At 48.6% G+C, this 26,453-nt stretch overlaps 1 protein-coding gene across 1 annotated transcript in view; it reads left to right on the top strand.

Annotated features, from left to right (window-relative positions):
• KIF20B (kinesin family member 20B) overlaps nt 1-26,453 on the top strand; it is an 870,233-nt gene that overhangs the window by 114,097 nt on the left and 729,683 nt on the right. The window contains exon 5 of the mRNA XM_086921981.1: nt 13,863-14,001. Coding sequence (XP_086778107.1) covers nt 13,863-14,001 — 139 coding nt within the window. The remainder of the gene's footprint in view (nt 1-13,862; nt 14,002-26,453) is intronic.

The following is a 26,453-nucleotide window of genomic DNA, read 5'->3' as shown; positions in this document are numbered from 1 at the left end:
TTAGATGTTGAGGTATTTATTGACCAAGGTAATATTTGCACTAAATTACACCGCAAAACGACAGCTGGGAATTCGATTCTTCATGCCAGCAGTGCTCACCCTAGGCACCTCATAAAAAGTATTCCCTATGGTGAGTTTTTACGTATAAAAAGAATCTAACAGAAAGGATGATTTGGACATTTGCCTATATGAAGCTAAGGAAAGATTTCTGAAGAGAGGGTATAGTTTAAAAGATCTCCAGTGGGCTCTAGATAAACTAAATACATTCAGTACAACGGAGGTCATGGAGGTGACTAATGTAAGTCAGGTCATAACAACTGCTCCTATACCAGTAAGACTAATCACCACCTATAGTAGTCAGGAACATATTAGGAGAATTGTCAGTAAACACTGGCCTATTCTCCATACTGACATTATTTTGTCGCCAGAACTACTGAACCAGCCTGCTGTCACTTTCAGAAGAGCACCATCCATGCGAGATGCTCTAGTTAAAACTAGTCCTGAGGTGACTGAAAAGAAAAATTGGTTGACGGACAAGAGAGGCTTTGTTAAATGCTTCTCTTGCCGGGCTTGCAAGTTTGGTATAAACAAACAATTCTTTACTGACCCCTTTTCGGGAACACCTAATAAGATTAATGGTTATTATACCTGTAAAACCGATTGTGCGGTATATGTCCTAGAATGTACATGTCAATTATCATATATCGGCAGTACCAAACTCCCTGTGTTCAATAGGATCCTCCAACATTTGCGAGCAATTGTGAACTCAGATCCATCCTATCCGGTTGCTCGTCATTTTAAACTTGTACATCAAAATAAATTGGATGACCTAAAATACTATGTAATTGACTCTGTTCCAAAATCAATACGTGGCGGAGATAGGGAGAAGAAACTCCGCCAGTTAGAGAGTAAATACATTGTAAGATTAAACACTAAGATTCCTAATGGTCTGAACACCGGAGAAGATATGGTTCATTTCCTTTGAATACAGTATAGGTACATGGATTTGGGATAAATAGAAGGTTTATAGATATATCTGATATTGGGCTCAATATCAGAATATGTCCACTTTGTGTTGATTTATGTTCCTCCGATACAGATATATTATAGGTGTGTATATATATGAATTTAGATTTTATGTGGATGTGTCAACTCATTATTAATTTGTTTAATATAATGGATTTTAAATGTAACCTTTTATCGTATATTACCTAGTTGGTCTTCTGGTATGCTCTAGTTTGACTATAGAGTTTTCTGAGAGAGGGTTATCGATCTATTATGAATTTGTTGATATTGACTAGCACTTTACTCTGATTCCACTGAATTGCTGAATATTTATTTAATCTATTTTCTAATTTTATATACATATATATTTATATATTTATTTATTTGTTGTGAATTGATCCTTCTTCAATAGAACATAATAAGTTTTTCTATTTTCAAGTTCTAATAATATCAGTATATTTAACAAAGATATTCAATTTTTACTGGTTCTAGATAAGATTGCTTGATAAAATGCATCCGTTCATTCACTCATTTTTTAATTTATTATATATGAAAGGTTGTAACCAACTACATGTTTAATTTGCACTAATGGGTTTTACTATGATCAATTGTTTTCAGATTCGTGCAAGACGAATATTATATCTTTTAAAACAGTATTGGGCACTTGCCCCGGATTTTTATAAATCCGTGAAGTTCATTTAACATTAATAATTTTTTATTGCTTTTTAATGAAGCAATAATATTTGAATTATGTCAAATAATGTATATAACTGATTGCTGAACTTCTGTTACAAGATATGTTTTTGCACGTCTGCACTAGCACTTTTATAAGTCTGTTTACCCTGTTCATGAGTAGAATGGGAGGGTTTTACTTTGATTCATAGTATTTAAGGGTGAGTTTTTCCTGACACGTCATGTGATCAAGGCCGGGGCAACCCGGTCGTAACGCGTCATGTTGTGAGAGGCTGATTAAAAGCACTTAAAATTCGAAAACCTGTGTGTTGGTCCGTTCCTGGTGAAGGAGTTCGCTTTTTCTGCTGCAGGAGATATATATATGTATATGTATATGTATATATATATATATATATGTGGCTGTGGCTGCTTACATAAATCTTTGCCACTGGAAGGTAACCAGTGATCTGAGATCTTAGCGCTCTGTCTTTGTATAATCTGTGTGTACCGGGTATATATATTTTTTTTATTTCAAATCTTCTCCCCATCCATCTTAAAACCCCTACTAGACCTTAACCACCCCCGAGCCCGAGTCCTACAAAGCCTTACTATTACTACCCATTATCCCTACCCATTCTTGAACTCTTATAACTCTTTACCACCCCTTTCCCTGCCCCTCCCTGAGCCATTATCCTTCACCACCCCTGCCAACAAACCACTGGGTGTCACTTGTGCACTAGTGCCAGCTTCCTCTCCAAGGCCTGAACCAGTGATGAATGATTAAATTCGGGGTGGCATTTGCTGTACCTCCCTTTCTGTTCCTGGACGGTGAGTGTAACTGCATATCTGTGATATTCGTGCCCTTCTTGAAAGATCTCGGCTGTTTGAGGCCATTTGAGACTTCGGCCTTTGTAGTTATGTGGTTGGTCACAGCATACAGCAGCTGACCTGTCGCGCCCCCTTCTAGACCATCAAGAATACTGCACAGGAACAAACTTGTGTCTCACTGCTGCAAAGGTGCATTTGCTTTATCCTTGACCTTGGCCAGTGCCATACCGTGATTGGCCTCTATCTTTCTTTGCGACAATAGGTTGAGAAACGTTTGGTCGTCTTTTCTGTTCGTTTTGTAGGCGCCTGAAGGGTTCTCTGCTCCACATTGGATCTCACCTGGTGCTATACCATGACTGGCCACTAGATGGAACTGTTCTCTCCAATGTTTCCCTCTATGTACACTTTGACTTTCATCTGCTGTATACCCCTCCTGCACATCATGTTGACACTCCATATATTTCTTTAAGCATATCTGTGGAGAGCTGAAGTAGATACGCGAACGCTAATGATTCTGTGGATACCTTTCTCGCACACAATTTAAATAATTGGCCTCACTCGCCCCTTTGGACTAGGAGCATAAGCTGGTGTAGCATCACCCCATACTCTGCACTCACTGTTCAGCTCACACCCCTGCTCCACTGTATATCTGACTTGGTGATCTAGTTTCTTCCTACTGACTCCCGCCATTTGAAAACCAGGACGCCCTTGCCGACTCTCAAATCTCTCCGCCGACCTGAAACTAGCTTGCTCCTGTGCTGTCCATACACTCCCGCCGCCGCCACTGCCCCCCCCCTCCCCCCACTTCTTCAGCCGCCGTCGATGAAAGGGCCCCTCTGCAGAGCTTCATGGTGATATGCCAACAGCTCCTTGGTAAACCGACGGCCTTTGTGAGGAGTGATCGCTCGAGGTTAGGACTTACCTCACCCTTGAACGGACCGGGACCTTAGATCCATTGGTGGTACTTCTACACTTCTTGCCAAATGTCATCTGGGAAGCAAGGGCCGGACGCGGTCGGGCAGAAATTGCTGCCGCAAAGCTCCGAAATTTTCGGAATCTGGGCCGTGTTTTTTGGTGAGTGACTGATGGCGTCACAGAAAGAACCTAAAAAACACGCCCGAATCCGAAAAAGACGGGGCTTAAAGGGAGTGACACCCCTCTCCAATGGCTGGCCAGCATTTACGAGGCTAGCCAATGAAGAAGAGGGGCGGGTTCAAGCCCCCTACACTAAGAAACATAAAATCTCAGAGCTCTGCCCACTGCTTACGCAGTGTGACGGAGTCCTCGACCTAAAAACCAGGCTTGCCCCGTACACTGCACTGGCTGCACCAGGGGTAGCTACGTTCCTGCTTCACTCTATTCTTCAAGAAGTTTGAGTGCCCCGCTGGGCCTCCGGCACACTCCACACCACTCCCCACAGACTTAACCGAACAATCATCAAATGGGGGCTGCCCCTTCCTCCACCATCCGGGAGTACGCTGGAGCTCAGGAGGCGCTAGGAAGAGTTTTATACAATCAGGGCTAGGAAAGCATTATCTACAATCTGCGCTAGCAATGCGCCAGGCAGCGCCGGAAACCCAGCAAAACACCTCGGATGCCAGGAGGCACGCCGACCCCTCGCGCACCTCACTGAGAGGGGGAGGGGGGGTGGACACGGCACTCAGGCAAAGCCACGCCTGACTCAGCATGGCAGCCCGACCCCCAGTCACGGTACCTCGCGGTCGCACCCGCTGGGCTCCCTACTGCCCTTGCCTGCCCTACTCCATGAACATCCACTGGTTATTCAAGCCAGTTACCAAACAACCCTGGAGTAGGGTTTTACACCCTAGATTATATATTGGCTACCATCCAAGCAAAAACTAAAGCACAGTACGGGACACAGTTATATTGGTGCTGCCGCAATAGACCGAAAACCTCTCCCTAGTTCCCCTCAGGAGATGGTCAGTCCTGAGTTTCGAAAGAAATTCGTTGCATAACCGCTGCAGTGATGCCTAGCCCCGGGGCTCTGCTCTGCTTTTGCATTCCAGTCACTACGTCTTGGGACCTCTTGTGACTTTTCCTGAGAAGCACGAAGCAGTTACCAAGAACTGCGTAACGTCACTTTACTCCGTAATCGACTTGAAGCCTAATGACAACTGAGACGTCAGAGCCTGTTTTGGAAGCATTGGCCTCTCACCTGCGTGGCTGGCAAGTGTAAGCCCAGATCTAACCCTTCATGCCTCTCCCGCCACAGTGCAAGGTCAGGGCATGCTTCTAGGGTCAACAAGACGCAGGATTTGTCAAGTCATAATATTTAATTTTGCGTGGTGATTAGATCGCAGCAAAATATTGAAGTCACTTAGCCTTTCGCCTGCACGTGAAAACCAGGAAACTACATTCCCGACGGCTACGGAGTCTTGCTTCCGCCACCAAGGAACCTGAAACGGAGGGTATGGGGGTCGGTGACACCGCATTGCAGCTCCCGGGGATTCTAAGGCACATCGGAACGGCGTGTCAGGCGCCAAAGAGGACCCGATGGAGGAAGGAGGCCTACAGACCCTCCCCACCTTCAATGCACGCCGGAAGTGAAGCGCCTAGTGCGCCCAGGTAGGGGGACTCCTCCCCGCGTTCCGACGTTGGGAGGGGGCGGGGAAGTGCCCAAATGGCACTATAGGGTGTGAGAGGAAGTTAAGTGGGTAGCAAAGCTGCACTTGGGTTAGGTAAAAGGGACTATGTCATCTTAATGACCTTAGTGCAGACAGCTCCTTACACCTCTTTGGAGATGTGCGCCCTGGGCCTGGGCCCAGCTCGCCCATGCCAAAGGCTGGCCCTAGTTACAAGGGACAGTGGACCCAGCTACCCCGGGCGTGTGCTGTAGGTTCTAATATCTGCACGTTGCGCATCCTGTCTGAGAACGGCAGTAGTGTCACAGCCGGTCCCAGACGAGTCCTTGGGCCAGGGCTAGAGTTACAGCGCTGTGTGCCTCTGCGTGCCAGTACTGCTTCAGTCCTATTATTAATGCAACCGCGTTCAGTGGCCTGGCAAACCATGGAGGAGTCCAACCCACAGGGACACGTTTGAAAGGGCAGTTAGTTTGTATAAGTGCCCCTTTGTACTGCTGTCGCGATTTCAGTTGGCGGGGAGGGGGGAGGGGGAGGGGGGTGGGGGTGGTTTGCAGTGCGACACAAGGGTTGCATTTTCTCCTTTCTTCGCTTCCAGTTTGTGATGCCTGCTCTCAGCAGCACGGGGCTGGTGTGCGAGGCTGGCTGGACTCTCGGCTGCAAGTGAGGGGTCACGGCACCGGTGTCGCTACAAATGAGGGGGTCACACATCACCGGTGTCGCTGCAGCTCAGGGGGTGACGCAGCACCGGTGTTGCTGCAGGCAGAACCATCCCGTTTCTCTTAGGGAAGATATTTTAGGGGGGGTCCCAGCAGGGGGCTTTGAGGCTGTACTCAGCCGTATCTCGTGCCTGAACGGACTCCCACAGCAAAGAGCTGGTTTCGGCAGTGTTCTCGCATTTCTGATGTGTGTGCAGATATAGGTGTGCGTCACAACTTCGGTTTGTTGCGAATTTTGTTCGTGGGTGTGAAGATGGGTCGAGGGCACAGGAGGCTGTGACTGTGACACGGACAGCCGTGGGTAGCGCCGAGCCAGAGGTCTGGTCTGGTCGGGCAGAAATGGTTGCTGCAAAGCTCCGAAATGTTCAGAATCGGGGGCGTGTTTTTTGGGGAGTGACGGATGACGTCACAGATAGAAAGAACCTAAAAAACACGCCCCCGAATCCGAAAAAGACTGGGCTTAAAGGGAGTGATGCCCCTCTCCTCCAATGGCTGGCCAGCATTTACGAGGCCAGCCAATAGAGAAGAGGGGCGGGTTCAAGCCCCCTACACTAAGAAACAAAAAATCTCAGAGCTCCGCCCACTGCTTACACAGTGCGACTGAGTCCTCAACCTAAAAATGGCTACCCTGTTCACTTGTAATATCTAAGAATATACTTTTGCCCCAGTATTAGAACTTTCATAGATTCCCATGCTTTGTATCATTCCCCGTTGTCGGAGTGGGAGCCTCGGTAAATAGAAAATACCTTAGTAGTAAGCACAAAGTGAAAAAATAGGCCTAGGCCTCATCTCATTTTGTAGCTTATCCACCTCTTTTTGTAAAAGAGACCAAATTCTTGCAGTAGCCGATCAGAGCAGCCTCACCCCATAGAACCTTCCTGAGAGAGCCTCAGAGCCTCAAATTTTCTACTGCACGTTGTGCAAGGTAGTCTCTATTGACCTCTGCTCATTTTCTTCAATTCTTAGTATATTTTTCAACTTGTGTCTATTTTTTCGTCCTGTCTGACAAGGAGAAGAAAGCACTTTTCAGAGCCTCTGCTACTTGCTCAAAAAAGAGGTTGTTTGTTGAGGACAAACATGAAGACTGCATTTACTGCCTATATCCGGATCATAAAGCCACGGACTGCAAGATTTGCAGAACCTTCTCCACCAAGACCTTGATGGACAGAGAGGGACGTCTCCTCACTTGGCTACAGAAGATAAAAGACCGCAAAGAACTTATGTCTTCTGACAGTGAGGGCTCCTCGTCGATGGTGTCATCTAAAAGGTCGAAGAAGAGTGGTAGGTCTCCCCCTTCTACTTCTGAAGAGCCCCTTTTCAAGGCCTTGCCAGGGACCTCTGATAGGTCGGATAGGCCTGCTTCCCAAAAATCTCCTCACCACGGTGAAAAGGAGAGGCAGGGAAAGCTTGAGGAGTCTCAATTCTCAAAGACGGCGAAGAAGGTTGCCTCTGTCACTTCGCCACCCTTTGACAGGGATAGAGGGGTGAAAAAGCCTTCTACTACGACTCAGGAGGCTGTTTCCGACAAGAAACAGCGTTAGTCGACGGTGAAAACCACAGGTACGCCGATGATTTCTATTAAAAAGGACTTGTCTGTGAAACTAGCCTCGTCGACGGGCTTGACGACGGCTGCGATGACGGCACCTGCGCCGTCGACTATGTTTAAAACGCCTGATGCCTGTTCGTCGTCGACGAAAATGACTTTCTCCACGTCGACGACTATGACGACGAGCATCACTTCGACGAGGACGACGACGACACCTGTGACCTTGCTGCTGACGACGAGTTCGTCGACTATCCGTCGACACTCCAACCATCGTCGACGATGACCTTCTCCTCTTCGACGACGCTATCCTCTACGACGAGCGCAGTTTCTTCGTCCGCGCCTCCGTCGACGAAACAGTCTATGAAGGCACTACCGTCGACGACGACTGTCGACTACGTCGTCAACTGAAAAAATTGTTTTTTCACGCAGAAGGCGGCAAATAACACCGGAAATGACATCTCCACGGCAAGTCCAAAAATTGCCTCCTAACCTACTGCTGGACGAGGATTCTGAAGAGGAGGCTTATAGCGATTTTGGCCAGGCTTATAGCCCTTCTGACTTGCAAGTAAAAATTCAGGACATCCGTTCTGAAGAAGGGGAAATGGAACAACAATATGTTCCAGAAGATTATTATGAACAACAGGAAATGCCAAGCATGCAAGTTCCTTTGCAGAAACCTTCGCGTCAATCTCGACTGGAGATGGTGGCGATGCCATCCACTCTCATCTCGGATCTACAACTTATGTTGCAGGATTATCGAAGGCGATTTCCTACTCCTCAAGAGGTTCAACAGGTGCGCCCTCCTACACCTCCGCCTCAGCTATCACAGCCTGTGGCAGGGCACTCTTTGCCTTCAAGAGGGCGTGAAACAGAGCCTGTAGAGCATCCGCAAGAGGTAGTGCATGTTCAGGACGATACAGATGATAATGCATCATCAGATGTGGACCAACAAGTGGACCCTGCAGAATGTAGACTGGAATCAGGATGACCCTCGAGATCCAGACGTCACAGGGCCTGATAACGCCATCTCTCCTCCAGCAGATGTCGGAGGTTTTCACAACTTGATGGAACGAGCTTCCAAGAGATTTGGTCTCCCGGTTACCACAATTCAGTCCGAAATGTTTTTTGTACGATTTCAAAGAACCATTCCGGAAATCTGTACGTTCAATCCCCATCATTGAACATGTTTGGTCTGAAGGCCTAAAGGCTATGCAGAATTTGGCCACAGTCCTCCGGGTGGTCCCCAGACTGGAAAAAAAAAATATAAGGCGCCAGATGGCAGCCCGGCGTGTCTGCTAGGTCAACCAAAACCGGACTCTGTTATTTCCCAGGCCGCACAGAGCAAATCAAAAAACCCATCCACGCCGTTAACGACGCCTCCGGATAAAGAGGGCAGGCGTTTACACAATGTGGGAAAAAGATTCTCCGCAATGGCCAGCCTCGTCATTAAGGCAGCTAATGCTTTGGCAATTCTGGGGAGATACGATCGCCAGATGTGGTGTGACCTCTCTCCGTTCGTGAAGGAACTTAAGGATACATCTAAGGACGAGGTAAAGAAGATCTTGCTGGAGGGAGAGTGAGCCTCTTCGGAGGTAATCGACTGCGCTATGGATATAGCAACCACGGCATTTCGAGCGCTAGCCGGCTCTGCGTTTGAGACGCCAGGGATGGTTGAAAGCCATGTGGTTCAGACAGGAGGTGCAAAATAAAATTCTAAATCTGCCATACGATGGAGAGATGTTATTTGGCAAACACGTGGATGACGCCCTACAGGGCAGAAAGAAAGAAAGAAAGATACGGAAACGGCCAAATCCTTAGGAACTTTACAATATCGCAAAGTACCCTTCAGAGGAGCAAGAGGAAGAGGCTTCTCCACCTATGGAGGCGGCAATCAGCACCGCTACTCTTCCAGCTCACAACCTGGCCAAACATACAAACCCCAGTATTCTCAGAGGGGTTCTTTCTCTCGCCAGCAGCAGAGAGGACGGCCAGGGCAGCAGAGGAGAGACAATACCAAGAGATCATAGTGGCCCGGTGGCTCTTTCTACTGTTCCGGTGCCCTCATTAACACCAGTGGGGGGGCAGGATTGCCCATTGCCTCAACAACTGGATGGTCATAACAACAGACCAGTGGGCCCTAAACATCATCAAGGAAGGACACACATTGGAGTTCCAAGATCTTCCTCCAACAAGAGCTCCAGACGCCTTTACACCCAAACATCTGAAACTCCTTCATCTCGAGGCCCACCAACTCTTCACCAAGGGGGCAATAGAACCGGTACCTCTCTCCCAAAAGGGGAAAGTGTTCTATTCCAGGTTCTTCCTGGTTCGGAAGACGAAGGACAAGTGGCGTCCGATCTTAGATCTGCGGCAGCTCAACACTTATCTCATCAAGTTGTCCTTCAGGATGATCACTCTTCAGGCCATCCTCCGCCTTCTCAATCCAGGGGACTACATGGCGACCCTAGATTTGGAAGACGCTTACTTCCATGTACCCATTCATCCAGCTCACAGGCAATACCTTCGATTTACAGTAGGCAAGAGCCATTTTCAATTCAAAGTACTGCCTTTTGGTCTCCGATCCGCTCTGCGGATCTTTACAAAGGTACTAGCTCCGGTGGCAGCCTTTCTCTGGAAGCAGTCTTTGGAAGTCTTTCCATATCTGGACGATTGACTGCTAAAGGCTCCTTCTTTCCAAGAGGTGTCCAGGGCAGTCACGAGCTGCAGACAGCTGTTCGAGCAACTGGACCTTCGGCTCAACAGAGAAAAATCAATTTTTGCGCCCCTCCAAGACAGCGAAGTTTCTGGGTGCAATCCTGGACACAGAGTGCTGCCTGGCTTTTCCTTCGGAAGAACGCCAAAACAAGCTCATTCTTTCAGCTCGCCTTCTTCAGACACAGAAGTTTCTGTCAGTTCGCAAATACAAATCTCTTCTCGGATCGATATCATCCTGCATACCATTGGTACCACACTACAGGCTGTGAATGCGTCCACTGCAGGAACAGTTGGACAAACAATGGCATCAGGTGACAGGCTCCTTCGACGACAGGATTGACATTACTCCGGAAATGAGGAAGGCAAGCAGCTGGTGGTTGCTAAAAGACAATCTTTCCATGGGTTTACCATTCCAGCTTCCACCATCTCCCATGGTATTGACGACAGATGCTTCCATGGAAGGATGGGGAGCGGTCCTCCAAGAACTAAAGGTCAGCGGTCATTGGATCCCAGTCCAAGTCAAGTTCCACATCAATCTACTGGAACTTATGGCCATTAATTTAGCTTTACAAGCTTTCCTTCCGAGGATCCGCAACCGTTCAGTGCTGGTTCGTACAGACAACACCACAGCCATGCACTACATAAACAAGCAAGGCGGAACGAGATCTTGCACCCTTTCGAAGGAAGCACAGAGGCTTTGGAATTGGGTGATTCAACACAATATCACCCTTTCAGCGGAACATCTGGCGGGAACACTCAATGCCACAGCGGACGCTTTGAGTCGCCAAAAGACTATCAGCCACGAATGGGAACTGGATCAGACCATTCTAGAGGAACTGTTTGCACGTTGGCGGACCCCATCCATCGATCTGTTTGCAACGCCCCAGAACGCCAAATGCCAGTCCTACGCAAACAGGGTTCACCATCGGGAATCCTTGGGGAATGCGCTTTTGATTGCCTGGTACGGCGCATTTGTTTACGCCTTTCCTCCCATTCCGCTGATCCCGAGACTGATCCGCAAGCTCAAGGCGGAGCTGTGCAGGATGATTCTAATCGCACCAGCATGGCCCAGGCAGTTTTGGTACACAGAACTTCTTCTCCTCTCCCAAGATCAACCAATTCTCCTGCGTCCTGTTCCGTCACTGTTGACAATGGCTCACGGACAGGTTCTGCATCCGGACCTGAAGTCCCTACGATTGACAGCGTAGCTCCTGAGTTCAGAGAGTTCCAGGGTTTAAATCTTTCAGGAGAATGTAAAGACATTTTGGCCCAGGCCCTAGTGCCTAGTACGAACAAAACCTATCGGGCTAAGTGGAAAAGATTCTGCCTTTGGTGTCGGAGGGAAGGTCTACATCCATATACTTCTGCACCGCACCAACTCTTGCCTTGCATCCTTTCTCTTGCGAAATGTGGATTGTCTCCTTCTGTAAAGGTACATCTAGCGGCCATTTCTAGATTTAGACGTTCATCATCAGGTCCTTCCCTGTAGTCTGCAAGGATCACTAAAAAATTCCTGAAGAGTCTATTCAGGGTTTTTCCACCAGTCCGGCTTCCACCACCAGCCTGGCATCTTAATTTGGTCCCGTCACATCTAATGAAGGCCCCATTTGAACCTATTCATAGGGCTGACCTTAAGTTTCTCTCATGGAAACTGGCTCTTCTCTTGGCCCTGACATTGGCTAGAAGAGTTAGTGAGCTCCAAGCTTTCACAATTGAGGAACCTTTTCTACAATTCAAAAATGATGTTCTCATCCTAAGGACAAATCCTAAATTTATTCCGAAGGTACCCTCAGAATTTCATCTGAATGAGCCGGTGGTCTTAAAATCCTTCTTCCCGCGGCCCTCCACGCCAGCTGAAAGGGCTTTGCACTCTTTGGACATTCACAGATGCCTTAAATTCTACTTGGAGCGAACAAGACTATTCAGAAAATCTTCCCAGCTTTTTTTTTCATTCAGCGCTCCTCGAAAGCGGTGTCCAGTTTCTAAACCCTGCATTTCCCGCTGGATATCCAGTGCAATACACTTTTGCCATCAAGCAGCGGGGAAACCACTTCAACGAGCAGTTCGTGCTTATTCTACGAGATCAATGGCTTCATTGGTGGCTCTATTCGCAGGTGTCCCGATCAAGGACATATGTAGAGCGGCGACATGGAGCAGTGTCCACACCTTCACTCGCCACTACTGCTTGGATTCTTTTGTGAAAGAGGATGCGGCAGTGGGCCAGGCGGTTTTGAGGAACCTTTTCCAATAAGTCGGTGAGCTTTCCTTACTATCCCGCCTTCCTGTTTGCATATTTTGTATTACTTGTTATTATTTTGCTTTGTGATGCTAATGTGTATCTGGTTTTCTTATCAGAATTATGTATGACATTTTCAGGTGCACATATTACAAAATATGCTTTTCTCTTTACTGCTAGCTATTCTGATACAAAGCATGGTAATCTATGAAAGTTCCAATACTGGGGCAAGAAAACAAGTTACTTACCTGTAACTTTGGTTCCCCAGTATTGGTAATTTTCATAGATTCCCATGCGCCCACCCTCCTCCCCGGTAAAGCTCAGCCTTATTGTCTTATGATGTTGCTGTTCACAACGGCTACGAAAATCTGAGGCTCTGAGGCTCTCTCAGGAAGGTTCTATGGGGTGAGGCAGCTCTGATTGGCTACTGCAAGAATTTGGTCTCTTTTACAAAAAGAGATGGATAAGCTACAAAATGAGATGAGGCCTAGGCCTATTTTTTCACTTTGTGCTTACTACTAAGGTATTTTCTATTTACCGAGGCTCCCATTCCGACGACGGGGAATGATACAAAGCATGGGAATCTATGCAAGTTACCAATACTGGGTAACCAAAGTTACAGGTAAGTAACTTGTTTTCATATGCACAAGCAGATATGCCCCTGTGATGTCTATGTCCACACACATAGTACAGTGCACCCTTCCTTAGGGCTGTAAGGCCTGCTGTAGGGGTGACTTGCCTATACTGCATGCAGCCACCTTTCTCTTCACCATGGCACGCATCCTGCAATGACAGTTTGCATGTTGCTGCTGAGGGGGTCCCTTAAGGTGGCCCAATACATGCTGCATTCCTCGGGGACCTTATTTAGGTCCCCCATGCCGTAGGTACCAGGGGTACCATTTATTGGGGACTTACAGAGGGTGCTAAAGGTATTGCCAATTGGGGAACAATTGTACAGTTATAGGGATAGAGATCTGGCACTGGGGTCCAGGTTAGCAGGAATCCAATGCGCTTATGTCCGAATTCCAGCAGATACTAGGCAAAAAGTGGATATGACCATGTCCAAATGGGGCACTATCCAACAAACTAAAAATAATACTTTAACAACTGGGACCTTGAAGCCCCGGCGTGGCACCATCTCACCTCAGACCACTGCCTCCCGTGTATGATCCAGTGCCAGGTAATTTGTGCACTTCCAAACTAATTTGGATTAGTCTTTTGCTTTGCTTGGGGCAGGCTGCCACTACCTGCACGAGGGCAGCACATTTAATAACTTGATCTATGGCCAGTGTATGAAATTCATATTTGCACAGAACATCCTATACATGTGGAATTTCGCAGTTTCTCATTGGTTTGCATTAGTCTGAATAAAAGGTCATGTTTCACGCGTGCTATTATCCAGGGTGACCTATATTAACAAAATTAACTGCTTCTGCTACTTAATTAGTTCCGTTCCATCAGGACTCATTGAAGCACTTATGTTATGAATGTTGTGGTGACAATTCTTTGAAAGTTTTAAATTTGAATGTTTCCTATTTTAGATATTTGGTCCTGAAACATCGCAGAAAGAATTTTTTGAAGGCACTGTGAAGGAGCTGGTCAGTGACTTCTTGGATGGCCGGAGTCGACTAATTTTCACTTATGGTGTTTCAAACTCTGGAAAGACATATACGTTTCAAGGTATTTCAGTAGATTCTAAATCCGTTCCTTTAACATATGTATGTTGCTAACTGTTTTACGCTGCCACAAAGTGTTTAATTATATCTTATGTGGTTTACTTTTTGTAAACCCTGTTAATATTTATTGTATGTAGAAGGTACGATGTTGGGTGTTTTATCATCAACTGTATCGTGGACCGCTTCCATTCTCAATGTGTGGGGACAGTGTAATTCCCAAAACAATCTACTATAAATAAAAAAAACAACTGTTGAACAATAGAAAAACAAGTTTGTAATCTAAAGTATGCGTTCAAAATAGGAAATTGCTACTTATTATCCTGTTTTCCCCGACTAGCCCACAAGTGAGGCTCGAAGTGTAACCATACAACAGGTGTGCTTTATCAACAGGTGTTCAGTAGCTGTCCTTGACATAGAAAAAGCCAGGAGTATGCAACTACAACAAAATCAAGTTCTACAAACTAGTCCTAAATGAACCTAGTTGTTAGAGAATTATTTTTATTCCTATATAGTTGTTTATAGTTGCCCTACTCTCTCCCTTGACCAATCTAAAGATTAAGAGGCGCGGGTTAGCGACACATTGGTTTAGGCTCGGCTTTAGAAGTTGCAGCTGTGGTTTTTTAATTTTTTATTTTATAAACCAAAAGTTTGCAAAATCAAGCATGAATGTGTTGTACTAAACCAAATCCTGCTTAGTTATGAGGGTCTCTGTGGTCCCATTTAAGAGCGTTAAGATGGAATTAACAAACTCCTCAGGTGTTACTTTGTGCTGGAATTTTGTATATTATGATTTCTTTTTCACTGGAGTAAATATTCCCAGCAGAACTTACTTCTAATTGCACAAGTATGGAACACCTGCCCCTCATCCCCAACTATGCCTAAAATAGATTTGAAAAAACAGAGGCACTGCCTCATTGGAGTTCTGGAGTGTCGCCCCAGCACCCAGCCCCTGGACTTTTTTGCCCCCTTGGCTCCGGCAGTAAAATTTAGGATGTTTTTTACTTCCAGGGGCTGTGATGTTTTCATTTAAGGGCAGGTGCCAATAAAAATGAGAGCGCAGGTTTGCAGGTGTGGGTTGTGTTTCAGAGCAGCTTTGGTTTGAAGTAAAATGCTTGTCTGGACGGATGGTTGCCTTTCTGCATCCAACCCCACATGCGCACTTGAGGCTTCTCCTATGTTCAACATTAGTGAGCCCCGGTAAGTTGGGGTTGCAACACCGGTCTCCGGAGTAGCGCTGGGTTTGCTTTTTCCAGCCAGCCCTGGCACTGCTTCCATGTTATTTGATAACAGAAAAAGCAAGGAAGCAGTGTCTGAATTGGCTCAGGATATGCATCTCTCTGCTATAGCTACCGGCTATGTTGAACCTTCGAGGCACCTGTAATTTTCTTCCTTGTTGGACTTGGAGACTGAAAGTCAGGCAAAATGAGTGGGATCTAACTAGGTTGTCTGCCGTGTCAGAAACGCAAAGAGAACTCTTGTATTATTTCTTAAAGTGTATGCTTTTGATGAGATTAGTACAGCGTTGCATATTGCATTTAGGCAAGAGGATTTGGTGCAATGGCCAGAGCTGCCCACTTTGGAATTGAGGAGAGTGCAGTGTCTTAAAGTGTGCAATAGGATGGCACATCTAGAGAGTAGAAAGGGTTGCAAAGAAGGGAGCCGTGAGCTCTTGCAGCACATTGGGAGTGGAAGAGGAGCAGGAAATCCTTAGTGTGCCCTCTCATCTAGGGAGTGCAAGAAGAACAGGGAAATAGCCGCAAGACCCTACAGCCTCAAGGGAGTGCATGAGGTGCAGAGGAGGGCGCAATGTGCCCTCACAGAATCAAAGACAGACAGTGTGCTCTTTATTTAAGGGCAGAGCAGAGGCATACCGGTGGCTAGTCTAGTGCATTTAATGTTGTCTCTAATACAGAATTCCTGTTTCTAATGTCTCTGTCCTGCCTTTTACACTATGGTCTTCATGATTGACTGTGATCAATACCTGTTGAGGGGGATAGCATGCCTGGTGCTCCTTACAATATTGCCACCATACATCCATTTACTGCAGCCAGCAACTCAGCCAGACCAGCAAGTTTCCTCAATGCTTTCCATTCATGGAAACCCTCTCAAGCACAAGAAGAACAAATCCTGTGCACACACAGGTGTGGTTTGTAGTCCTAGTGTGAGGACTAGTAATTCTAACGCCTCCAGGCCTCCGTAGAAGGACGATTCATACACTGAGCTGCGACAAGGCTGCACTCTGTCTTCTTAGTCTCAATATCTAGTGGCAGTTGCAACTAGGCAGTTAGGTCGCCTCTTCCATCGGTAAAGTGTTTTTTTTTGTTGCTAATCCCTTTGGCACCTTGTGATGAATCTCCTCAGAACTTTCTATAAAAAGGTTCTACTTTTTGACTAGTTTGTGCATGGAAAGTTACAGGGTGATCCATAAGTGGGCACCGAGGGAAAAGGGGGGTCCCAAAAACGCCAAAATACTGTTAATTTATCATAGCTTTCAAGACTGGCTACAGCAAAAAGTACTGAACAGAATTGCACCAAATTCGGAAGGAAGTTAGATCTTGGTCCACAGATTGTGCTTTTCCTGATTTGATGTAAATCCGTTCAGTATGTTTTGAGAAATTAAAGGTAAAAATATATAGATATTAGAATGGTTGGGCCTGCAAGAGTCGGGAGAGACTCTAGCTGGAGTGCCAATTAAAAAATAGAGATTCTGGTTGGCCCAGGTAGCTTTATTTCCTTAGGACCATCTCTCTCCCACAGGAATCGGACTCCAATGAGAGCGAGCGCTCCGATCGGCTGCCCTCAACATGAAAACATTTTTCTGGCGCCCATTACTGGACTCGGGGACTCAGTCCCCTATCCTGAACTTAAAAAAGGAATAGTATAAGGTGAGGAGGATAGGCCACTTGGTGTGCGGGGAGGGTAGAGGGACCCACCCCTGGGGCCAAAAAAGGAAAAAACAGAAAATGCTGCAATCCTGCAATACTCCTTTATGAATGGGAGGGTGATTTCGCCCTGTCTCCGAGCCTCAAAATGTCCTGGAATGCCCACCTGAAATGTACGTATGTACTTAAGCATGCTGAAATCCCACCTCTGAGCCATTAATGGCCCCAGGTACCCTATCTCCATCTCATCAGCCAAATCCAGTGGACTCCATCCCCGGACATAGCCATTTCTCTTCCCCCTACATCGCTTATGGTAAAACCTGCGTTTGCACTTGTTTGGCTGGATTACTTTCAAAACTCCCAAGTGGCAGCAAATACCATGTTACTCCCAGCAGGCGGCAACAAACTTTAAATCTGTTTTCCTGCCAGCAGTGACGGAAACCTATTTAAATATTGCTACTGCCCGCAGGGAGAACCATTAGGATCTTCTCACTGTGGGCGAAGTTCAACACTGACCCTATACTATACCCTTTATAGGTAGCATATTTCACATGAACAGTTAACCACAGGTATATAGGAATTCCTCACTGAGTACAATGTTCACAGGAGGCCAGTTTCCTAAACATTGTGAATGTCGATTTCAAAACAAATGCTCTATTACGGACAGCTTTTATTTTTATAAAACCCCTGAAGTTCACCAAACTTGGATTGAGAAATTAAGTTCATATCCGTAGAGAACTGGTACTGTAAACGGTGCTTACTCTATGTAGAGAGTTTACTCTATTCCACAATGTTTGTAAATAGTAAAACTTTCATGAGAAATGTACTCGAGAGTATTAAAAAGTACCTACTAAGACCAGTGTGACTCTATACAACCGACCTCAAAAACTACCGCCCCATCTCGCTCCTCCCGTTTCCTGCCAAAGTCATCGAGAAGACCGTCAACAGACAGCTGGCCGCCTTCCTCGAGACAAATGGATCCCTCGACCCCTCTCAGTCCGGCTTCGGGGCAAACCACAGTACCGAGACCGCCCTCATCGCAGCCACTGACGACATCCGAGCCCTGCTCGACAACGGTGAATCAGCGGCCCTCATCCTCCTGGACCTCTCCGCGGCGTTCGACACTGTCTGCCACCGCACCCTAGTGCAACGCCTCAGCAACGTTGGAATCCAACAGAAGGCACTGGGATGGATCGTCTCCTTCCTCGCCGGAAGGACACAGAGTCCGCCTCCCCCCGTTCAGATCAGAAGCCACCGAAGTCATCGGCGGCGTACCACAAGGATCATCACTCAGCCCCACGCTGTTCAACATCTACATGAGCCCCCTTGCCGGCATCACACGCCAACACAACCTCAACATCATCTCCTACGCCGGCGACACCCAGCTGATCCTCTCCCTCACCAACGACCCCGCCACCGCCAGAACCACCCTACACGAAGGTATGAAAGACGTAGCCGAGTGGATGAGGAACAGCCGCCTGAAACTGAACTCAGATAAGACGGAAGTCCTCATCCGGGGATCGTCGCCATCCGCTTGGGACGACTCCTGGTGGCCCCCTGCCCTGGGCAGGGCACCCAAACCAACGGACTACGCACACAACCTGGGCTTCATCCTGGACTCCTCCCTCTCCATGACCAGACAAGTCAACGCCGTCTCCTCGTCATGCTTCAACTTCCTACGCATGCTATGGAAGATCTTCCGGTGGATCCCCACCGAAACCAGGAAGACGGTCACCCAGGCCCTCGTCACCAGCCGACTGGACTACGGCAACTCCCTCTACGCCGGAACCACTGCAAAACTCCAGAAAAGACTTCAGCGGATTCAGAACGCCTCAGCACGACTCCTCCTGGACATCCCCCGATACAGCCACATCTCCGCACACCTAAGAAACCTGCACTGGCTCCCCGTCAACAAGAGAATCACGTTCTGACTCCTCACCCACGCACACAAAGCTCTCCACAACCAAGGTCCAAGATACCTCAACGACTGCCTCAACTTCTACACTCCCACCCGCCAGCTTCGATCGACCAGCCACGCCCTCGCCGGCCTCCCCCACATCCGAAGAGCCACAATGGGAGGAAGATCCTTCTCCTACCTGGCCGCCAAGACGTGGAACTCCCTCCCCACCCACCTCCGCCTGACCCAAGACCACCTCGCCTTCAGGAAGCAACTCAAGACCTGGCTGTTCGAGCAGTAGCAGGCCCCCCCTCCACAAGCGCCTTGAGACCCTCCGGGTGAGTAGCGCGCTATACAAATGCTTGATTGATTGATTGTTTTTTTTTTTTTTTTACAACAATCAATTTGCCAACAACCAAGATCCGAAGGTTCTACACATCGTACAGCGATAGTCCATATTTCAAACACACATCTTCTATGTTAAGTAGAATTTGTCAAGCTGAGACGATTCTGTCTTATTACCCGAGGCTGCTTATAAAAGTAAGTATTTACTACATAGAATCGTACTCTTATTGAAAGCTTATTCTACGGAACGAAAAATCTTCTGTGGAACATAATGAACACAAGTTACCTGCCATCTGCACACAGTTTCCAATGCAAAGATTTATAACATGTTCAATACCTTCACACACCTATGGTGCATTAGGAGCACATGCATTTTGAATACCCTTACACAGATTAGCTGGACACCGGCAAAAAACAAATTACATAGTGGAGGGTAACTACCATATTGCTTTTCTACCTAAACTATAAAGGAAACTAGCACATTCATTGGATGATGTCATCAGAGATGTCATCAGAGATGTCATCAGAGATATCAATGATATGTCAGATGTCCTAAATGATGTCCTAGAACATGTCATGAGTGATCTCCTATGTGAGTCCATAAGCAGTGCATGGAGGGGCGCAAGTTATAGTTAGAGCATCTAACTATAAATGGTTAATTACTGTGGCTTTTTAGTTCAAAACGTTAATTGTCACTGACAAATTCACCTAACTATAATGTCACTTTAACCTTAGTTTTTTTTCCAGTGACTATTTTATATATAATCATCTTGTAATAACAAATGTAAGGTAAACCTTGTATGGGAAAGAGTACTCCATATTTCAATTTAGAATGGTACAACTAAAATTTATATTTTAACTAGAACATTTTACGTATTCACAAAGGCTTTCCTCCTTGTAGCTATATGGTTAGTTTAGTCTTCTGTGGTTTTAGTATCAAATCCAACTTTATTGGATCTGGTATTTTATGATCATCAGAGGACTACATGGGCTCCTAAATGTGATTGTTACTGGTATCTGGTTAACAACTGAAGATTGCTTCTGTGCTTTATGCTAAATGTGTACAAGCTAAGATTTTTCTTTTTTATTAAGTCTGTTTCTAAATTAATAAAACGGAATTGATGTTGATAATTTTCCAGCCTTAATGATTTTTGTTGGTCGCTGGGTTCAAGTTGATGATGGTCCATACCAACAACACCACAGCAGCATTCCATGTAGAAACGCCCAAATACAAAAGCCTTAACAAAATATGTAGTGCAAACGTAGAGGGTCCCAGTGTAGAACTGTTTAGGAAAAAGGAAGACAGAATAGAAACTTTAAAGGAAAAATAAAGGCAATATAGATTCAATGTTATGTACTCACAATGAATCAATACACAAAATATGGTTCACAATTTAATGAAATCGCACAGAGTTTGTTAATTCACAAACTGCAAAACAGAGGTGCCCCAGGGAGGAGAGGGAGGGGTTTAAGTGCAAGAAGGGTGTGCAGGTTACTGGGAAAATAGAGAGTGCTGGTCAGCATTACCTGATTCATAAAATAATGACAAAACGTGTTGGCTTATAAATTAAACCACACTTTTCACATGAATGTTCAAGAAGTTACATCACATGCCATCAAGGATACCCATTTGGGTCAATTCAACAATATGGTTGGTTGTTGGCAAACCGAATGGTCGTCGACGTTTCGACCCCTCTAGTTCTAGGTAGCAATGTGACCTTAGGCTGTGGTCTTCATCAGGACAGAGGACGGAGGGGAAAGGAACCTGTGAAACAGGGGGTACAGAGTCAGTAAATGGATAGAGTGATTGAATTAAAAAAGACGTGGCAATTAAAAACTCAAAAGGGGATTTTTACTGTGAATGTCAATTGTCACGTCTGGGATTACATAGTAAAGCTAAGCCTGGAGGCTCCATGTGCGAGAAAAGGGGACAATCGGAAGAGGTGTCTGAAATCAAAAAATCAACCACTTTAAAGGGGAAAGAGGGTTTTGTGGATTCTCAAAACCACAGTGTGCAAATAAATACAGTTAAATCACTTAATTTGACAATGCTAATCGATAGCAGGATCACAAAAAACATAGTGCGCCGCCTGGGATCGGTCGGCCACTGCCATAACCTGTAGGGGAGAAGAGAACCAACACTTAGAAGGGCGCCAGAGGTCCTGAAACCAGAAAATACATGGGCTACTATGCGTGCAGAGTATGGCGAAGTATAATGAGAAAATAAGTGGTCCGTACAGAGTATGGCCAAGTACAGTTAAAAAATAATAAGCGGTACCACCAAACACTAACGCTGAGCTAATGATGAGAGGCCCAGCATTGGCTAACGATCCGTATACAACCAAGGTAGACGCATTGAGAAAACAAGGTTGAATAAAGCTAATTGTCTGATTAAAAGCGGATGACACATTCTCAATTGCGACTGCTAGAGTAAAACCCAGAGCAAGGAATGGAAAGGAGCGGGGGTACTCACAAATTTGATCAGTTAGTGATGGGCTGAATGGGTTAAATTAATGCCGCCTGCCACAGTCGGTACTCTCGTTCTGCAGGGAAAACACAAAAAGGACCTCTAAGTTTGGGACGGAGTTAAAGCGGAAAAAGGGCCAGAGAGCAAAACCATTGAGCCACTCACCAGAAAAGCTGGGAAATCATAGACCGCAGTAGCGTCAGTCACTCCGGTAGAAGCGCCCGGCTCGTAATGATCGAGAATTTGAATAGCAATATGGAGCGCTCCAGCGCATGTACGTTGCGTTGCGATGAACGCGGAAGCGTCGTTTCGAACTCCGAATGAAACCCAAAAGCATCCATAAGGTTGCCAAGGCCACCATGAGCTAGCGGAGGATCACAACTAGTAGAAAGAGAAGAGTTGGTACTCCTGGTTGGGCCGTGTGAGCCATGAAAGTACACCATTGTGGTCATAGTATGATCGTAAATGCTATAGTAGAGGCACATGTTGGTTTTATGAATGTTAGACGGACCGGGAGGGTCGGCCGAGATTACGGGGAGAGGTCTCCAGGGAGAGCCGTCTCCAACGACTGTACAGATAAGTAACTTCCCCCCCACAGACGGACACCACACAAGATTGAAGGTTAACGAGACTTTATATGCACTTCTTAGGTTACGTTGATATAATACAAGGAGGTCTGGACTCAGGGGTCCCCTCGGTTCTGATCTCTGGTTGAGGAAAAGGGTAGCGGGACAGTCTTAGTTACCAATGAGTTCAATAGCTCTCAATCCTCGAGCTCGGCGTGGTTGCTGATCGGGCCGTGGAGGAGCCAAGCAGGTCCCGAGATGGATGAAGGGTGGTCGGCGGGCCGTGGAGAAGCCAAGCAGGTCCCGATATGGATGAAGGATGGTCGACGGGCCGTGGAGAAGCCAAGCAGGTCCCGATGCAGATGACAGTTACAACGGTCCGCGGCCTCGCCAGCAGATCCGGACGACGGTGAAGGATGAAGGTTACGACGGCTGTGGCAGCGCCAACAGGCAGGATGATGGTGCACAGGACAGAGCTACGGCAGCGCCAGTAGTCCGTCCAGGATGAGTTCTTCTTTCGTCTCTCGACTCCAAGATACAACTGCCTTCCTGTTCTGGAGCTGCCCCAGTTATAGGGCTGGCGTGCTTTGATGTCCGGACCCTCGCACTTGGAGGTCGGGAGGTCCGGGATGAGGGAGTCCAGACACCCAGCAGGGGGGTGGAGCCAGCACCCGGGGAGGCGATGGGCGAGCGGCACTGGCCGGGGGAGAACCATCGACACCTCTTTCTCCCATTGACTGGCCAAGTAGCTCGCTCACCTCCTGGGTGGAGGGTGGTGCCGGAATGTCTGAGGCCGGGCTAGGCCCAGGGTTGAGGTCGATCGGGGGCCAGGCGGCCTCGTGGCGAAGTGTCCAAGATGGCGGCCCGGGCTGGGCGCGTGGGTCGGCCGTGGATCGGACCCACGAGGTTATCATGCTCGGGGGCAGGTGTCCCTGAGGGGACGTAGGACGTGCAATGGTGGGGTGTGGTGCTTGTATGACTGGCTCGGGCTTGGTCGAGCCGGGGGAGAGCGGCCCGTCACGTGGCCTGTCCAACATGCGTCCCCCCCAGCTGAAGGCGGGGAGAGTTACCCATCCTCTTGGGGACTCTCTTCGTCGAGGCGGAAAAACCGGGACAGGCCATCCGCGTTGGCGTGGTCAGACCCAGGCCGGTGTTCAACGGTAAAGTCCATACCTTGCAAGGAGATGGACCAGCGTAGCAGTTTTGGGTTTTCCCCCCGCATATGCATCAACCACTGCAGGGGTCGGTGGTCAGTCTGCACCCGGAAGTGGGTGCCAAAAAGGTAGGGTCGGAGCTTCTTGAGGGCCCATACCACAGCGAAGGCTTCCCTCTCTATGGTGCTCCAGCGTTGCTCCCGTGGTAGGAGTCTCCGGCTGATGAAGGCCACCGGTTGATCAAGGCCTTCGGTGTTCACCTGGGACAGGACCGCCCCAATGCCCTGGTCGGAGGCGTCCGTCTGGACGACGAACTCCCGGCTGTAGTCTGGGGCCTGGAGTACAGGAGCGGAACACATGGCGGCCTTTAGCTGTTCGAAGGCCGCTTGACACTCTGGGGTCCAGTTCACCTTCTTGGGCTGATTTTTCGACGTGAGTTCGGTGAGAGGCCCCACGATGGTACCATAGTCTTTCACGAACCTTCGGTAGTAGCCCGTGAGGCCCAGGAAGGCTCGCACCTCAGTTTGAGTGTTAGGGGGTTGCCAGTTCTGGATGGCGGCAATTTTCAGTTGAAGAGGGGCCACTAGACCGCTTCCCACTTGGTGTCCGAGGTAGGTCACTGACCCTTGTCCAATTTGACATTTGCTGGCCTTGATCGTGAGGCCAGCTCGCTGAAGGGCTTGCAACACTGCCTGGAGGTGGTGGAGGTGCTCGGTCCAGTGGTGGCTGTACACAGCGATGTCGTCCAGGTAGGCGGCGCTGAACTCTTCGAGCCCCGCCAGGACCTGATTGACGAGCCGTTGGAAAGTCGCTGGGGCATTTTTCATGCCGAAGGGCATGACCGTGAAGTGATAGTGGCCATCGGGGGTGGAGAAGGCAGAACGTTCTTGTGCTCGGGGTGTGAGGCCGATCTGCCAATAGCCTGCCGTTAGATCGAAGATGCTGAGGTAACGGGCAGCGCCCATTCGGTCGACCAGTTCATCTGCCCGGGGGATGGGGTGTGCGTCCGTTCTGGTGACTTCATTCAGGCCCCGGTAGTCGACACAGAACCGGAGTTCGGGTGTGGTTCCGGGGGCGGCTGCTTTGGGGACCAGTACGACCGGGCTGGCCCATGGACTGTCGGAGGGCTCGATGACCCCGAGCGTGAGCATCTTAGTTACTTCCGCCTGGATGCAGGCCCGTACCCGATCAGGTACGCGGTAGGCCCGGTGGCGGATAGGAGGGCTGTCTCCGGTGTCCACATCGTGCACACACCAGGAAGTGACACCTGGGGTGAGGGAGAACAGGCTGGCAAATCGTGATAGGAGGGCTTGGCACTCTTGGCGTTGTTCCTGGGTGAGGGTCTCCGAGAGTCGGACCCCATCCACGGAGCCGTCTTGCTCCTGGGTCCGCAAGAGGTCAGGGAGAGGCTCGGAGTCGTCCTCAACCCCGTTGTCTGTGGCCATCAAGAGGCTGAGTTCTGTTCGTGCAAAGTGGGGTTTCAGTCTGTTGGTGTGGAGGACTCGGAGCGGATTCCGGGCGGACTCCATATCGATCAGATAGGTGGCGGGTCCCTTGCGCTCGATTACCTTGAAGGGTCCCGTCCATTTGTCTTGGAGAGCGCACGGTTCTGTGGGGGACATTACCCAGACCTGTTGCCCCGGCTCGAATTCAATAGATGAGGCGTTCTGGTCATACCATCTCTTCATGTCCTCTTGACTGGCCTCTAGGTTGACTTTCGCTGGGTCTCTGAACCGCTGGGACTGGTTGCGGAGGGTGAGGAGGTACCGGAAGACATCTGGAGGACTCTTGGCCGGAGGCAACTCCCAGCCTTCTTTGATCAGGCTGAGTGGCCCCCGTACTGGGTGCCCATAGAGCAGCTCGAATGGGCTGAAGCCTAGGGACTTCTGTGGGACCTCCCGGTAGGCGAAGAGGAGGCACGGCAGCAGCACGTCCCACTGGCGACGGAGGGGTTCTTCCAATCCCCCGATCATCCCTTTTAGTGTGCGATTGAACCGTTCAACAAGTCCGTTTCCTTGGGGGTGATAGGGGGTCGTGAAGCGGTAGGTGACCCCACACTGTTGCCAGAGGGACTTCATGTATTTGGAAATAAAGTTCGTGCCTCTGTCACTGACGACTTCTCGGGGGAACCCCACACGGGAGAAGATCCCCATCAGGGCCCTGCCGACCACTGGGGCTGTGACGGTCCGGAGAGGAATAGCCTCAGGGTAGCGGGTGGCGTGGTCCACTAGTACTAGGATGAAGCGATGGCCTTGTCTTGTACGTGGGTCTAGGGGTCCCACAATGTCTATTCCGACCCTCTCAAAGGGGGTTGTGACTACGGGAAAGGGTTGCAGGGGGGCCTTTAATTTGCGGCCGCTCTTCCCACTGGCTTGGCACGTGGGGCAAGATCGGCAATGCTGGTGCACATCGTTTCTCATTTTTGGCCAGAAGAAGTGGGTCACTAGGCGGCTGTAGGTTTTATCTTGTCCCAGGTGCCCTGCCAGGGGGACATCGTGGGCCAGATTTAGCAGGAAGTCTCTAAAGCGGAGTGGCACCACTAGTACTCGGTTGGCCCCCAGCTCGGCGATTCGTTGCTCGCTGTACAGTAGGTCATTGTCCCAGTAGACCCAATGAGCTCCGGAGGTATCCCCTGCGCTTTGGGCGAGCGCTTGTTGTCGGAGTCCCTCAAGGGAGGGACAGGTCTTCTGCTCCTGACGAAATTGTTCTTGTGTGGGCCCCCCTTCTTGAGCCCACTGGTCGAGATTAGCAAGGTCGGAAGGTTGAGCAGGTTCGAGGGGGATGCACTGGTCGGGGGTCTCGGCGGGGGCGACCGGAGGCGGAGGCGCCGGCCATTCTGGTTCTTCCGGGTGATGGTTGGCACGGGCGGCCATAGACCGGGTGGTGACGCACGCCCAGTCTGGGACGCCCAACATCCCCAAGTGTTCTTTTCGCTCCACGGCTGCCCACGGGGAGCTTTCCAGGTCATTTCCGAGGAGGCAGTCCACGGGGGCGTCGTCTCGGACCGTTACTTTCAACATGCCGGAGACCCCTCCCCATTCAAAGGGGACGCAGGCCATCCGACACAGACTCTCCGAGTTGTCGGCTGATCGTACAGGGCAGAGAATGTTCGGTAGATATTGCTCTGGGGTCACCAGGTGACAGC

The sequence above is a fragment of the Lissotriton vulgaris genome, chromosome 5 (assembly GCF_964263255.1).
Source record: "Lissotriton vulgaris chromosome 5, aLisVul1.2, whole genome shotgun sequence".
Lineage (NCBI taxonomy): Eukaryota > Metazoa > Chordata > Amphibia > Caudata > Salamandridae > Lissotriton > Lissotriton vulgaris.
This window is presented reverse-complemented; position numbering and strand designations above follow the sequence as displayed.